Below are 17580 nucleotides of genomic sequence, written 5' to 3' on the forward strand. Positions count from 1 at the left end.
TACTTTGTGCTGCTCCTTGTGTAAAGCGATTACACTTGGGGAAATGTTATGTTGACGCCGCTTGTCGTTACTTAATGACCGTCGTTGTTAAAAATTCTTACCATCTATTGTCAACCTGCCTCTTTACTGCTCTTTCTCTTGTTTGCTGAACCTTCTTATTTAGGTACTCTCCTTTTCTGACCAACCAGTCGAATGCAGATACCATGCAGTCTCTTGGAGGTGCATCCTGTCGCTCTTTAATTAAACATTTGGATTTGATTTAGTTCAGTCACTAACCGATCAGTCTGCCACAGTACTTGCAATCACTTGCCGATCAGTCACTTCAAAGTACCTGTTGAAAAAAATTACATCTTTATTCCAAAAAGAAGCATATCCGTGGTACAGCATAGTTCAAGTTTATTTTTTTCGTAGCCAAACAGTTTTTTCAGAAGTCTTTAATCTATTTTATTTATTATGTTTTGAATGAAGAATAAATTCTAGCGTTGCGAACTCCGTTTGATTGAACCGAAATTTTGCGATAAAACCGAGAGTGGCGAAAGTTAATCAAGGAGTTGAAGACGGTCTGGAGTCTCATTGGATTTAATGACTGCAATCCGGGAAGTTTATGCGAGGAAAGCCTAGGACGCTCCAGCCCTTCTCCTATCATCAGCCTTGGATACACTGAAATCAATCAGGATGTGCAACGTGATCGCTGACAGCGATGCTCCTGCGGCATAGTTTTTTGCCGTAGGTACTCGTGGAGCTGATGAGCTTGTTGTTTCATTATGCATCGATTCTGAATACTCCATCGATCGAATGAGTCACAAAATGCCTAAGACATTCAGATGATTTGGAGATTTGTATTAAAAATCAAAGCAAACATTGCTTTGTTGCACCGTTTAAAATGTTGCATTGCAACATTTTAAACGGTTTGCCTTTTTTATGGTAAAAGATTGTTAATCGGGGACTTACAATTACCAACTGAATGAGGTCATGAGGTGGAAAATTTTTTTCTTATGAACTCATAATTAATTGAACACAATATGAACTTCTTCAGTTATTTCTCTGCTTGTTCAAAGTACTAATTCCAATAATAAAAATCCGCTCTTAAAGAAAAAGTCACTTGCATCTAATCTAGTTCTGAACTTCCGAGACCTTTCCATGTCTTCCTCTCCGAATGCAAACTTTTTTTCTGCAAGAACTCATTGCTTTAGAAGCAAAATTTGTTTGCAAGGCTTGCATCCGTATTTTTGCATAGGAACGGCAAATCTGAGTGGTCTCTGTTCGGTATTGGGCGCCGAGGCGCCAATTTCTTGCCAGGTGTCTCGTAAAAGTTCTTGCGTTGCCTCCGATCTTGACTTCCCGATAGGGAGTCAATTAAGTACGAAGAAGCTCGACCAAACTTGGGTCTAATTGCTTTCGGAATGCGCTCGCAGTCACCGCTTTCTTTTGTGAGCGTCACCAGATGCTCCCTTCAATTGAGTCTTCCACGCTTCCGACTTTTGGGCCGAGCGTCCGCTTTTGTTAAGCAATGGGGCTCCTTGGTGCTAGTATTGCGCCCGTCAAACATGGGAGATTTCTTCCTGGATGACAACAATTTATATTTGTGCACAGTATCAGTGCAACAGTGTTTCAAGATTAACGTTAGTTCTGGTGCTTCCGATCTGCGTATTTTGGAATCATTGTATATTTTTAAAGAGAAGCCTAGTTTAAATGCTGCCTATAGTTCTTATCCATTAGAAATTGTGAATAGATAGGTACTTACTTTATTATTCTGCCCTTTGTCTGTAAATTTAGGTTTTTAACTTCTGTGTTTTTTTATTAACTCCAAACTAATTTTCTGCATTTATCTGTGTTCTAGATTTATCGAACTGACGATGGAGCTGGTCTCCGAAACGTTTTCAAGAGAGATATGCTAAATTTTTGTGTGTTTTCTTCGCTTTTAAATTTCTAGTGAATCTGCGATTAAAGCAATCTAGTGACTTTTTTTACTTGTTTTTAATGTTATTTTAATAATTCCATGCACGGTCTTGGTCGTTGTGGTAATGAGGTGGAAACTTTTTTTTCGAATTATAGACGGTGGAGAGGAAAACATTTGAAGGCCTCAAAGAGTAACAATTGACTCAAAGCTTGAGGCATAAAATTTCTCAGTCCTGCATTGTTAAAGAGAGTTCATTCATCACTTCAAGTGGTAAACTACTATCAATTCAGAAAAAAATGAGGAACCGCGATTGTTCGGAATTTTATTCTATTTTTTTTTATTCTTCAAAGAACATCAAGGTTTTACACTTGACTCATCTCGGCGTTACGAGATTCATCTCTTAACCTAAGCGACACACAACCTTCGTAATTCTGGAAGCGACGTTTCTTTGTATTAAACGATCTGCTAGCGATCTATTTTGTCAAGAACTGCTGCTCCACGGCACGATTAGTCGTGCTATCAAATATTCTCAATTGCCTCCCATACTACCCAACTCTTGTTAAACACTACATAAAAGTGGACTGAATATAAGTAAAATAACTGCTGTTAGTTTGGATATACATGCTAGCAAGATTAACTGGTTAGAAGGCCAAATTTCAACATCTCTCCATGCATATGCTCATGAAATATCTATATTTTCCCTTTCGTGCTCTCAAATAACATCAAACCTGCGTGTGCTCCGGTTTTTGATAAAACCGCATGTATAATTGCATAAAATTTCTTTCCCTATTCATTATTGTTGTTGTTTTTTTTACCGATGAATTAAGTTCATCGTTAACTATTAGCAAAATTATTTGAGCTTTCTTCCCTATAGAGGGAGAATAAAATTTTTAAAAATGATCAATGTTATGTTTATGGAATGATTTGATAGTCATAAAACCAGCATATTATTTCCGTTTCAATTAAAGAAAGTTTAAAGTTAGGAAGTACGTTTTCATCAAGATATTCGGTGCGTTGGAGCGACATCCCTGGTATGATCGCATAGCGACTGGCGATTAGCAACGATGAAGCCTCTTTGATGTCACCCCAAAACTGCTCAGACATCAGCAACTCTTGCGAAATTTCCTGCGTCGACCGAACCATTCAAGTTCGGTTTATCGCGAAGATGATGTGCGAGATCTTTTTGTCTGTGAGAAGAATCCGTTTAAATAAATGTTTGCTGAATAGATATTTAAGTTTGAGTCGTGTCCATGATTATCGGAATGTTCTTATTGCTGCTGAAATGGTAATTTAGTATGGTAGTTGACAACACCTTTGAATTTGAAATAGCATTTCGAAAATTTAACCGGCAATTATTTTCTTTATCCTGATTCCATGAAGTTTTACATGCAAGAGGTATGTTTCCCAAATTTAGCTTCTCATCTTAAAAGTAAAAAGAGTCATACACATTCCTCAATTAGTGACCTGTAAAAGAGATCCTTGCTAAAAGCAGCTTTAATGTGCTTCAAGGTGAAGGAACACCTCGCCAACTCTCCAAGAAGGATCAAAATCATATCGCTTTCATCTTGATGAGAACATATGGGTGTCGCACAACTTCTTTAGCTTTTAGTTTATACTCGTATCATGTCGGAAAATAATAAGGTGGCGTAGGAATACGTCTTCAACAACCAATTAATGGGAATAATGATAAATGCTGAAGATATCATGAACACATGTACAATTTCTTCGAAAACGAAAAGCTCTCGCAGGTCGGTTTCTGCACGGATGAAGCTCACTGCTTGCTTGGATCCAAGTGAGTGTTGACGACTGTAGTCAAGTAGAATTTCCCTTACAAAATTCGGGTACCACCGAGGTTTCTGCTCAAGAGTCGCTACACTCGACTTGAAGTTACTCTGGGTCTGCATGGCCACCCCATCAAAATTAGATCAGAATCAGAATCATTTTCAACTTAATAGTCGTCTGAGAATGTGAGCAGGATTTGCCGAGCCGAGTCATAGTGAGCAATTGCAAGCTGCCCATATATAGCTTGCCGAGTAAACCTTGAACCGAAGCGGACATAAACAAGAAGACGTCTTCTTCTACACATCTGTGCGTTGATTTAAAGTTCGAATTCGCGACAAAAAGACATCTACACATTCGTGCATTGGTAAAGTTCGAAATCGCTAGCGTATCTGAACTACTGGAGGAATTGCCGATATTTATGACTGCTTGCATGTCTGGCCATTTAGTAAATTTGGATAAAGATTAATGTCATTTTTACTGCTTCTGATTTTACTGTAAATTAGCCAATTTTCAGTAGTCTTATGAATTTAAAAGCTCGCGACATGCTCGTTACGATCAAAAGTTCTCACGCACTGCAAAATAATCATGGAACTTCTGCTATAGAGAAATGACGACTCTGCCAGCCAATATGTTGTTAATAATGTAAAGAGTGTTTTGTGTTAAGTATTATTTCTCACAGATATCCAAATATATCACCCGTCCTATAACCATATTAATCATTCACCTCAGTTGCAGTAACATTGGCGCATCTCTTAACCATTCAAGCATTGCTTTAAAGATGGATTATTAGAACGAGGATGTTTTGTTCAGTGTAAGTTTCCATTCAAAGCTGCGCTCCACGATTGCCCCCCAGGCACCGAGGGGTTGAACCTCTCATGGAGCAATGACGAGCCCAGCAACCCATGTTATATTCATGGCATGTTTATTTTAGTGCCCTGTACGCTTTGCTCTTCGGGGAATTTCCCCTCTATTCGAGAGCCTCATTGAAAGCTCTGAGAGGCTGACAGTTCGCGGCTAAACATTATCGTGGTCCCGACGACCTGAAAGTCTTCTATAACAAAGCCCGCTTTGTGATGGCTCTTTTCGCACCCCACGGACATTTATGCTTGGCTAACTTCGCGCTTCATTTGAGCTTTTCCGCTCTAAGTTTCCGTGCTTTTACGAACTTCCTCCTGTTTGTGCCACTCGTTTGTGTCGCGGGTGTCGGCATTTTTGCGCTCGTGAAATTCACATCGAGTTCCATTGAATTCAAGAGTCGTAGAAGACGACTGTGCTCTGTTGTTTTCGCTAATGCAAGACAACCATTAATTTGAACTTGAAAATCTTGGTCCCTAATTACCGCCAAAACTCCTTTCATTAACGTAACATAACAACTCAGAAGGTTTAATTAAATCCCGCGCCGTTATTGGTTCGCCCCGCAAAAAAGACTTTGATAGAATTTATAGAATTGTGAAATGAACTGCAACAAGGGAAGGCATCAGCAAGTCTCTTGAGTGCGTCTCTCTCAGGTGTCTTTGCAGACCTCCGACTGAATGGGCGTCTTCGAGTCCTTCACTCGGTTGCCTCGGGAAATTTAGGCATCTTCACTTGCATGCTGACTGTGACCTTGCGAGTCCATGATACTCCTAGAAATGTTGTTCAAATTAACTGAATTTTCTTTGTCATCCAAAGGAATTAAGTTGGCGGCTCTAATTCCTGCATGACTCTTCCTGATAGAATTTCATTTTATTGGCCTTCAAATTTATTACAATCAGCTCTATTTTTCTATTGAATGACTCATCACCATAACAGGTTTTCGAATGAATCCCCATTATGACATTATGAGTTTAGCTTCAAAGAAAATAGACAATGATTCTGTCAGTGGAGTGAAGCCTTTAGACGCTAAGACAGTTGTGTGATTGTTTATTTGCGTCTATGAATCTAGAAGTCCTGTTATCTGTAAGCGTCAGATCTTTTATTTAAAATATTCACTTCAGCTGCCAGGAGCACTTAAGATACGTGCATCAGTATTCCCTCAACAATAATCTACTATTATTCACTTGTGTTTGAACTTTGCTAAAGAGATCTCACTGTGAAGTGCCTAGAACACCCAGGGAAAACGACGCGCTTATGATTTCTGCTTGAAATTTGTTTGTTCTCGAGAGAAAACGTTCCCTTTTGTAAGCGAGGCCAGGATCTCACTTCGCTTGCGTGGACGTCTCAGTTTGTTTATGCAACACAAATCGTCAGACTGTATCAGTCAGATTTGTTTACAGTCTACTTCGTTCTTAGTGGAAGGAATTATTCTCATCCGTCTGGGTTCAAGATATTCCCGATGCACTTATGTCTTGGGCCTAGCTATTGATTATTTATGCCACTAGATCGCTAATTGAAAATTATTTTTGAAGCGAAAAAAAAACAAACAAGTAGAGTTGGTTTATTTTCAAAGGGAAATTTTCGGAGACAAGTTCAATCAACAGCTGATACTTCTGGAATGCAAGTATCGATGTCACTTCTTTGCTTGAATCGCAAATTAACTAAAAATTTACAAGCAAAGAAAATTCCACAATAGTTCATCATATCATTACAGAAAACGATTCGGAGTCCAGCTCCATCGTCAGTTCAAAGATTCTAGAATGCTATATATAATCACTAGTACAATTGAAAGTCACGGAACCGAAATTGAAATTTGAATTTCTAAAAAAGACCAAGCACAAGAAAAAAACGGAAAAGTCTTATCTATTCACAATCTCAAGGGGAATATGATCTAAAGGCTGAATGCAACCTGAGTTCAAGTTTAAAAATATACAAGGATTAAACACTGCTCAGATCTGAAGTACCGGAAGTGGAAGCTAACACCCTAAAGTCACTGTCAGATACAGGAACATTGCACTGCTCGGCGTTAGTGCGCACAGCCGAATGAGGGAGGCGCGATAGCAACGGTCCAGTCCTAAACTCCTACCCTTATGCTCTGCGACCCTAGAATAAAGATAGCGTGATTACACACGCAGATGCACATTGTGCACAATATTGAGAAACTAGGAACGATCGCACTTGAACAGGGAGCATATCTTTGTATCTAAAGAAAGAACCGTTTTTGAAATTGTTTACTAACACAACTCGAAGATTGACAGTTGAAAAATAGTAATGAACAAGAATTTTAATTTTCTTGACATAGCTTCGGACGCACGGCCGAAGTATGGAAAATAACAAACTACGAGTACTTTCCTACTATCGCGCTCGGGAGCAACCTCACTGTATCGCTTCGATATGAATCTCTCGATTTGGGTAAACACCAGATTTGCCGGAAATCCGTTAAGCGGGAAACTATTGATTGCGCAAAAATTCAAATTCAGCGTGCATAGCATAGTATGTAGAATATATACGAAAGCATCGGTATTATAAGGCTTAAAGACCACTCGATTTAAATCTGAATGAACACAAGCTCTAAAACTAAGAGCTGGTTTTAGGCTTGTGAATGTCGGCTTTTGGAACACATAAGGCATATATGAAAACGGCCATTTGATATGGTAACATAACAGTTAAGAGAAAGGACAGGCTATTGTTAGATTCAACCTCAATGGTAAATTTTATTGAATTATGTTGCGAACTTGCATGGGTAATCAAATAATGGTATCTGATATACAAATATCAAATAAATAATGGTATCTGTAGAATATTGGCTTAAAATCAAGAGGGCAGTTAGTCATCCAAGAAACCTTGTGAAAACTCATAAAAATATTTGCATGGATTGGGCTGAGCGGGAGACCCATGCCTAAACCATCAATCTGTCCGTAAAACTTTCCAGTATGTATGAGAAATGAGTTAACAACTTAAAATTCCAAAAGGATTTTAAAATTGCGGTTTGAACAAATAACAAGATCATGATTATCTTTAAACACAGAATTGAGGCAAATGTCAACTGTTTTAGGAAGAGGCATATTCGTACACAAATTTTCTAGGTTAAATAAAGCCATATTTATATCCTGAACATCTTTAAAATCCTCAAAATGATCAAAAAACGTACAGCAATTATCAACATTATATTGGTTAATCGTAAGACAGTTTAAAACCGGTATCAAAAAAGTATAAAATTTATAACTATGAGTATTGTACGCGGCAGAAATTAGTCGAAATTGAAACTTCCAGGCAAAATCGGACTTGTGAATTTTGGTAAGCCATATAAAATACAATATTCCAGAATGCAAGTCTGATTATTTGAACGACCTCTATTTATACGAAAGAGATGAAACCTGAAATGACGATAGAAAAGTTACGCATAAACCTGACGATCAAGAAATTTCATGTAAATAGGAGCTAAAAGCCTTCAGGCAAGGTTTTCATTCGGCCGAAATGCAATGACTCCAAGACCACAAAATCTGATGCACTGGAGATTGAGGCTAAAATCTTAATATCGATTTCTAATATAGGTACGTTGCACTACTTGATACTAAAACGTACAGGTGAATGAGTTAGATTTACAAGCAGATTTCCTGAACGATACCGCCTCCCTGTGTGTTCGGCCCATCTGATGTAAAAATTTTGCGACGTCATGCATCTTTCACTATCCAGCGCCTCCGCGCCTCAGATCTTCGCTGATTTCTCTAGGGCCGTTTGGTCGACCTAAGAAGGAGCTTTCTTCATAATAATCCCTTTGTATTCAGCTGTTAATATCTCACGTTCTTCATCTATTCAGAAAATACTGCATTCATCTCACCTTGTATTAATCACAGCTCATACACAATAGCAACCCTCGAACGCGTGGAAGTCTCTAAGCAATTATTCTATGTTGTTTGAAAAACGCGAGGCGGCACCTTACCGATGTTGTTAACTTATACAATAGTGAACACTGAAGAGCTGCTGCGGTGGGAGGTACTTAATGTGTTATCAAATTTTGTTTCCGGGGAAATTTGAGAAAGCAGAGTGTCGGGATGGAGCATTAATTGTTGTTCTGTTGTTATTATTATGATTATTATTTTTATTAATGTTGTTATTATTATTATTTTCTTATTCTGCCAACCCGCCGCGCTGAAATTTCCGTTTGCGCAAACTAATTCATTATTTATATTTAATCGGCATTTTTTGTATAATTTTTTTTATGCTCAAGTGTCGTGAACATAAACGGGTTCATATAAATGCCCGACCAATAATTAATATTTAGGTTTCAGTAATTGAGAGTATTTGTGTTCTTTTTCTTCTCATAAAGGCCATTATTTTGCAAAAGCTTCTAATATTCTTTAAGTATTTCTGAAAATTTATGCTTCTGGCAATAGTCATTAACACTGAAAATATATTGTACTCGTATACCGCGCACGTTAATTACTTCCTTCATTATTTTATTAGATATATTATATATCCGTTAAAATTATTTCAGTGGTCGACGACAGAATTACAAAATTTTAAATCTGTATTGAACTGTATTTTAATAATGGTGTATGCTTGAACAATAAGTAACAGAGATTTTGAGTGAGAAGGTAAATACGATTTCAATTAAAACTTAAAAATTTGACTTTAGATGACTGCGATTCACTCGCATTAATTTGTTTCCTCTCCATGTTTTGCTCATCGACTTACAGGTGCGAAACTAAAATACTAAATGTGAGCAAATTTCAATAGTCCATGCACGTGGAATGTTCTGAGCTATCCGATAATTGTTGAGTGATTAATTAACTATCTTATTTGAAGCTCTTCGCAAAACAATCCCCTAAAATAGATTACAGAACTTGAAAAAAAATATTGCTCTATTATCATAGGCATTAAATTATCTTATTACTCTCAAGTTCATTAACTGAAAGCAGCAAACTTGGTTTCTATTTAACGCCCGTCACATCGAAAAAAACGTTCACAGTTGCTGAAAATACTTCTATCATATATTTTACTTGGGGCCGGATGACACGCGAAGTCGAAGATCTTTCGTAGTGGTAGAGTTTGTTTTATTTTCCAGAGCAAGTTAGTTGGACACGAAGAAGGCGTGTCGAGTTTCTCAGCCACTTTATGCTCTGCCCCATCCAGAGTACCAGAGACTTGGTAGCAGCTTTTACTTGACCTCTTCATGTAATATCGGATGGCAACGATAGAATTTTCATTGTTTTTATGAGCATTTGTGTGGAATTATAGAGGGCATAATACTAGACAAAAACTGTATTTATGGCGACTTATTCTTCAGCATCGCTTCAGAAGGCGCCCTGGCTTTCATTTTTGGATCAAAACTCATAACAACGATATATATAATGACTGATTTATTACTAAACTAACACTCTATTTTTATCTTGTTTCAATATATAAGGTACAACATCAAGGCGATTTTAATGGTATATCTCTCTGTCGATCCCAACGGGCTTGAGTTCAGATCTGAAATAAAAAAACTGCATTGTAAGGAAAAAATAATTAAAAGCAGCTCGTGATATATTAAATTCATATTGAAAAACATGTGTGTTGTATTCTGCTGAAAACCTGGTCGCCTAAAATGCCAAAAAACTAGAAAAATTTCCCTCAATTTAATGGACAATCAAATCCGTCACGTCGTTCTAGTTTTATGAAGAACGCAATTGGAATCTCCGTTGTTTTCGTCAATAAGCTAAAAATACATGATAGATTTTGAATTGAATAATATCGACCGATCAGTTTACATTCCCAGCGATATCATTAGTGAATCGCAATTACCGAATTAATTAATGCTTGAATTATACTTTAAGAAATATGATTCATAGAAATGTTTACGATAATTATCAAATATTCTTGACTAATTTAAATATATGTGCTAGTTTTTGGTTCCCTACATTTTTTTAACATTTCATTCCTGGCTCTTTAAAATATTACTGTTGAAATACAACATTATTTGTCATTGGAAGAGCTCCCAATGGCAAAATAATTCAAAACTCTTAAATGTTCGTTAACATATATAATCTGTCACTAGAAACTGTAAGCTCCTTGAATTCAGTGTTTCTCAATTCAGACAATCATCTCATGCACGAAGTCCTTTTTAGGTTAACGATTTATTTACGTTAATGTATTATGTTATTGTGTTCATCGACTTGCTCCAAGCACAGCTCGTGTTTTCTTATCGGAACTTGAAATGATTTATAAATTAGGCTACGATTTATTACTTAAATTTAACTTGGTATTGCTTTTACCGACTTTTTCTTCCACTGCGCGTGCTTTCAAAAAATTTTTTAAATCTCTGTTTGCGAGACCTCTTCCCTGCTGATTGCTTGCCTTTGCGTTGTCGAATTTTCAGGCTTACGAATAGCAAGAGCATTTTTGTGCTGGAAGCTCTTGGTCTGAAAACTCTCAATTGAAATGTCACCATGGAATTATTTTCATTTTATTTATGGGACCATAGCGATGATTTCTGGCATCTTGTAGTTTCAGCCACCGTATTGTCATCGATTTTATCGCTCGCAAACAATACTGTGGTAATTTGTTCTGTTTCCATGATTGTTTTCGTATATTGATGGGCAACAACCAGTTGTGTTTCTACAAAAAACCTCGAATTTTGCTGTAGATTTTACGAGTGACTATTGTTTTTCTAGCCACATAAATTTTTATTTGTAGGAGGGACTATTCTCAATCTCAGTTTACTTGCTTTAGTCTTCGTAGACCTCTTTTGTTTTTAGCACAATCTGCATGCTAAAAGGCTGGGGATTCGTTCTCTTCCAATAATACGCAAAACTACTCTAGTACCTAGGTGGCCATTTTCAGTGAGAATTTATGAGGGCGAAATATTCCAGCGAGCTATTTTTCGCCACGATGCCTTGCTGGAGTCCCGTCATTGTTATTCAAAGTATCCGAGCACGAAGGCAATAGGCAATCTTTAGGTCGTTAAATTCCTCCCACAAGCACGATCCGAAACTGAGCCTCGAGTGGCTGGCCTGTTGCCTCGTTATAGCTGCAGCTTATTATGACCAGATCTCCTCTGAATATTTATTGAATATTATTGGCGCAACTCGCCACGAAGAACGAAAGCGCGGTTGCTGGAATCATTGCTGGAACTGAGAATGGCTCTTAGCGGCCAGGCTATGACTCTTAGAAGCCTCCCTTACGACCTCGCTTCACTGATACCATCGCATGCGGCCTGCTTCTCTCACGCTTTTTATCGCATTTTCTCATTTATGAAATAAATGCACTATTGTTCTCGCCATGTCCGTTTGTCCGTCCGACCGTCTGTCCGTCTGTCTGTCCGTCCGTGACTTCATGTTTTCGTCGACGAGAACATGCGCTCTCTGTCACTCACTGCAGTGAGTACTGAGTTATATTTTTTTATCACTTTCTCATGTGCACTTTGCTCTTGTCGCCTTTGTAGTCTGTTGTCTTTTCATTAGATCGAGGAACAACATCTTGGCCTTATCATCGACCCTATTAACCTGGCTTCTTCAACGGAATGACTCGAGTGTACTATGCTGCCGTAAGCATTAAGTCTAGTTACATCCCCAATGAATTTTGATCACTTTTCTTCCCTTTTCTCATATTTTAACCGCCATGGTATATTTTCGCCTAATTAAATTTGTAATCATATTTGTATTCGAGATTTTCTGCAACTATGTAGGTAATAGGGAAACTCGCTCATTATCATGAGTGAAATTGACATTTAAAAAGTGTAGGAGACTATGTAGAAAACTGTAACTCTAATTAGTTTTTACAAGTTACACATGTTAATTCAAAAATTCTTTAGTCTCAATTTATATTTTTTATTTATTTATATAGAATAGCGGAACAATCATTTGTTGTCAATCGATCGATCAATCACGTGTCAAGAATTAAGATGCTTCTGCGTGTGATAATGTTTACAATATCGGACGAATTTAATCTCATACTTGCTGATATTGAAGAACCTACATAAGTATCCCGAGGAAAATGTTAATTATCGCTATTGCTATCATCATTATTTGGTTATCAGGATTTTTGATCTTCTCCAAGCTGAACTTTTCTCTCACTGGCGACAGTTGTGACAAACAAGCAAGCTATTGCGTATCCCGGATCACCTCTGCAACCCTCGAGATAAATCGCCGCGCCAAATGTACGAACGCTCCTTATTGCGACCACATCGATACCCAACCAATTCCCTTTGTCGGCGAGCGAACAAATTTGAGGATCGCACTTGGGGATCATGGGAGAAGTCTTGGGATCAAGAAAAAATGCCCGCTTGATGTTTTGCCGGACGACGGCTTTGATCTCTGTGAGAGTGATGCCTTGGTGTCTCCAGAAACTTCCTCCATAAACAATATCAGTGACCGAGAAGAGACGTTTGATGTTGCGATTCATGGTACAGGAGATTTGCAAAATGTTAGAGATAGTCTCTCTTGTCAAAAGGATCTATCAAAATCACAAATTTTCAAGCGTCTGCAGTGTTTGAGGTTTCTAGATTCTTCTAAAGTTACAGAAAATAACGAAATCAACGGCATCTTGGAAGAAAGATTTGATGTCACTACTAAAAATGATTTTATTGATAACGAATGCGACGTATCTTCGACGGCTGAACCACGCGCATCTTATTTAATTTCAACTATTACTGAACCCAATTCTTGTTCACAAAAGTTTTTTTCCGGGGAAAATTGCCGACACAATTCGCAAATTGTCTTTGAATCTACTGAAAATACCTGCAGGAATATTTACAATTATCCACGTTCCAAACAAAGTCCGTCAAATTTTATTGGCATGCATTCCAGAATTTTTCCGGTTAAATCTCCATTGGAATCTGTTATTTTAAGGAACAGATTGAGCTGCAAGTCTTCTGATGCGAGTGGAATGAACTTTCGAACAGATTCCTTTAAATTGAAACCTATCAATCGCAGCATCATGGAGTCAATTTCAGCCAACGGGATGATGCCAGATTTTGGATGTCTCTTCCGTGGTTCGGATGAACCCAATCTCTATGATTTAAATTTCAACAATTCACCACAGCCCGCAGATAGCATTGAAATTTATCCTGATGAAATTACTGGTGGATTTAATGGCAGCCTGGAACATTCGTTTGATGTAAAATCCGGCATGAAATTGAACCACTGTAATCTAGACGTTATTTCTCTGCACAATAGAAGTAATGAAGAGAATAATGTCTTGTCAGCGTTTGACAATAATCATTTTGAGACATCCTCCCTCGTTGATGGTGCCCAATGTTTTGAGTCTCCCTCAAAATACGCCGGTTGTCAGGCTTCCGATGATTCGAGCTCCAACAAAAACGACGAAGATGCCGACGCAGTTCATTCGCCAGAGGAACATCAAACGCTTGAAACTCCTACTCTACTAGTGCAAACTGCACCGCCTCAGCGCCCAACTACTCTACACTCGTTAAGCTGTAGCACCCTCAGTTACATTTCAGATAATTTCAGTCATAACTCAGCGCCCAACAACTCTACACTTGAGGAAGTCATTAAGCTGTAGTACCATCAGTTACATTTCAGATAATTTCAGTCATAGTTTACAGGAACAAAAATCGACTGTTGTCTCGCTGAACCGCACAAAGATACCTAAATTACCGTCACTCTCTTCACTAGACGATTGCAGTTCTTCTGTGTCATCAATAACTAAGCTTTTATTAACGTCTACATCAACTCAACTGACTGAAACCCCCACCACTCCTCCCTTCACCAAGTCATTATTTTCAAAGATGAAACTGGCCAGACATCCGACGGTAAGAGTTATCTCTCCAGTAATGGGCCATGAGTCCGTTAGTTCATTTTCCTCAGTCGGATCGAATGATTCGAATTCGTCGTCAGAGAATACGTGTCGCGATCCGAAATATTTTCTCGGATCAGATTCTATCGAAAGCACGCTGGTGTGCAATGCAATGCACGACACCACTAGAAGTCGAGAACCTCAGCCAGAGCTCGCGTGCAGGAATTCTGTGTCGTCGATGGAAAATTCCACTGACAATAATAGTTCTTGCTCAAATGTTTGGGATAAAAACAGTCAAGGGACGAGTTCACCTCCACAAATGTCGGGAAGTTTAGATATCGCAAATCCTTTCCAATTGGATGGTTTTGATTCCTCGGCATCAACGTATAGCTGTTTAAGCGTTGGTCTCAATCATACCGTGTATGACAATTTAGACTGTCAGTATGGGCAGTTCTTCCCCAACGGAAGTATATTATGGTTGCGTCCATCTTCTGGCCAGGAGCGATGTTCTGGCGGAAGTAGCAAACGTTCGTCGATTGAGGTTGGCGATTCTTTTCGGCCAATTAATTATCGTAATTTTCCATACATTGACAACAGCTCCCAAGGATCCTTTCGGTCGTTTCAGTCGCATACTTCGCCTGATAGCTTCATTAGTCTCCCTGACGTGTGCAATAAAACACCTTCTCCTCAGACAACCCCTGGAATGAGAAATAAAAAGCCTCCGCACTCCTTGGACTCCAGAGCGGTCACGCCTGTTACTGATCGTCACGAACAAGATGGATCGCTCGAGGACCTACATAATTATTTAATTCAGTACGGAGTCCTAAATCCAATCAAAATCGATCCTCAAACCAAACAAAAAGAAAATAAATATGAAGAAGGGCGTGTGAGTAAATTGGATTTCGAAACCTGTTTGCACCCTCAATCTAGCCTCGGTGCGTTTGCGGTAATCGAAGACGCTGTAAATGAGGAGGTAATTTATCCCCAAAGTAACGACCATAGAAGCAAAGTTCGGGTGCCAATTCAGCAAGATAATTTCTGCGGTGCGAGGCTTATAGACCATAGATCCCCGGCAATTGCGTCTCCCACCGCCAACCTGAAATGTGAACCTGACGCAGAAATTCTTCTACTCGATAATCACGATAAAAAGATAAACGCACTGAAACTGTCATCTCCGGTTCATGCATGCCCACGCTCACAGACGAAAGAAGTTCCTAATACCGTAGACTGCATGACTTGTGCAACGACTGACGTTAAAGCAGAACAAATCTCCAGCTCGCATAGCTCTGAAGGATCACCCGTGACGTCTAGCCCCAGATCTGACTCGTACTGCTCATGGAGCAAAAAAGCGAGACGGAAACGGCGGCGACTTATCTCGCGACTGCAAGAGCAAGACATCGAGCAAGTATTTCAACTCTATTTTTTCTCTGACCCCGCTGCCTCGAATCTCTCACCGCTGTGTTCTCCAGCATCATCCACCCCGGGGTCACCGGCGCCCGTAGATAGAGGGCGTGTGGTAAGTTCACTGGTCTTTTTAACTCGCTAAACATTACAAATAAGTTAATTTTTTAATAATAACAACGCAAGGATAAGTTATGCGATAGGTTTTGGGCCAATGCCATGGGTTTTGATATTTTGAAAGATTGATGGAGGGAGTTTTGTAATATTATTTGAACTGAGTGCATTACGTTTAAAACACTCTCGGTAAACTAAATTAAAGTGTGTGCGAATTGTGTAATTTTTTCGTGTTATATCAGTAGTCTGAAGGGTAACCGTCATGTTATGTCGATAATAGAATTTTATTAGGTATTAGTCCAACGAATGAAAAATTTTATTTTTTTTTCAATCCTATGAAAATTGATGATTGAAAACAGTAAAATTTCAAGCGTTGGTCGTATGCCAAATTAAACCTTCAAAACTCATGTATGATCTCTCTACAACTCATTTTTATTGAATATTGAAAAAGAATCACTTTACATTTCAGATCGTAAATGTTTCGAGAATTTAACTTGTCGCTTCAGTCGTGACTGGATCGTCAGCATCGCCGTTGAAAGTGTCGAGAAGTTTTTGCATAGTTCCCGGTTCGGAACTCCGTGTCGTTACACATTATTCGTAATTTGGCTACGAGTCTTGTAATCTTGTTGCTGACTCAGCGAGCTCCAGGTCCGGCGAGCCTGGCTACCAGACTTGGCTTTCTTGCGCGTCATCTTATCAAGCTCATCTTACGACGTCAAATTTTAATTTCGAATATTGGCTTTACTGGAAGCCGCGCAATCAAATGCTTTTCCTGGAACCTAGTGATGGCATTAGATGTCGGCGGTTTTTATAGATGGCTTTAAAATTCTAGTGATTTTTAACCACTAAATTAGGTTAGCAAAATATTCCGATTATAAATGGCAGAAGTTTTTGCCCCAAATTTCAGTATTTCGCTTTGGCTAACTTTTCAATTTGCTGTATGGCGCGTAAAATATTTAAATTGTAATTTTTTTACAGCTCAGATTGTATTTTGCTTCGGCATACTCTTTTTTTATTGTGTTGAAATGTGTTTGTGTTTTATTAACTTTCTTTATTTTTGTTTCAGCCGACAATATTTGGAACGGTTGCGGGCGATCAGTGCCCCAGGGACTCCACCAAGAGGGTGAGTTACCAGTTAATACCTACAATCCCTGTGTTACCAGTTAATACCTACAATCCCTGTGTTACCATTTAATTCATACAATCCATGTGTTACCATTCAATACCTACAATACCTGTGTACATACAATACGTACAATCATTTTGTTAGCATTGAATACCTACTATCTATGGTATCATTCTATACCTACAACTAGGATGTCCAATTTGAATTAGCAAATCAAAGTTTTCAGTGCCAAACTATGCAAAATATTTTCATCAAATATATCTAGTGCCGCGTTGTTTGGTATATAGCGAACGTATTTTTATGAGCCTCGCTTATTTTAATTGTGCGCCCTTGTAATATTTACTTGTGTGTTTCGATGTGCGTTCAACCTTCACTGTTGCTGCATGTGCGCCTCATGATTTTTTAGACAAGTGTGGATAAGGGCAGTTGGTGCGTTATTGCGATGTTTCTGCAGAATAAAAATCCGCTTTAAAAAGCGTTCCTAATATTAACTATAATTTATATCAAATTTTCTTCAATCTAGCATCTTTTATGTACCCTAATTCTATTTCCTAAATTAAGCTTCCAATTAAGTAGCCATGACATTTTTGAAAGTTTTTCTATTTCATTTGATCTTTAAGTTCTTACAACGTGTCGAATTACAACGCGTAGAATGATTGATTTA

General features: G+C 38.4%; 1 protein-coding gene across 4 annotated transcripts in view; it reads left to right on the plus strand.

Annotated features, from left to right (window-relative positions):
- Positions 1 to 17580, plus strand: part of LOC108670723 (ras-GEF domain-containing family member 1B) — a 303823-nt gene that overhangs the window by 253271 nt on the left and 32972 nt on the right. For all 4 annotated transcript variants that reach the window (XM_047884607.1, XM_018158213.2, XM_018158214.2 and 1 more), the window contains one exon: positions 16857 to 16913. In XM_047884607.1, coding sequence (XP_047740563.1) covers positions 16857 to 16913 — 57 coding nt within the window. The remainder of the gene's footprint in view (positions 1 to 16856; positions 16914 to 17580) is intronic.

The sequence above is a fragment of the Hyalella azteca genome, unplaced genomic scaffold (genome assembly GCF_000764305.2).
Source record: "Hyalella azteca isolate HAZT.00-mixed unplaced genomic scaffold, Hazt_2.0.2 contig15709, whole genome shotgun sequence".
In the NCBI taxonomy this organism is placed as follows: domain Eukaryota; kingdom Metazoa; phylum Arthropoda; class Malacostraca; order Amphipoda; family Hyalellidae; genus Hyalella; species Hyalella azteca.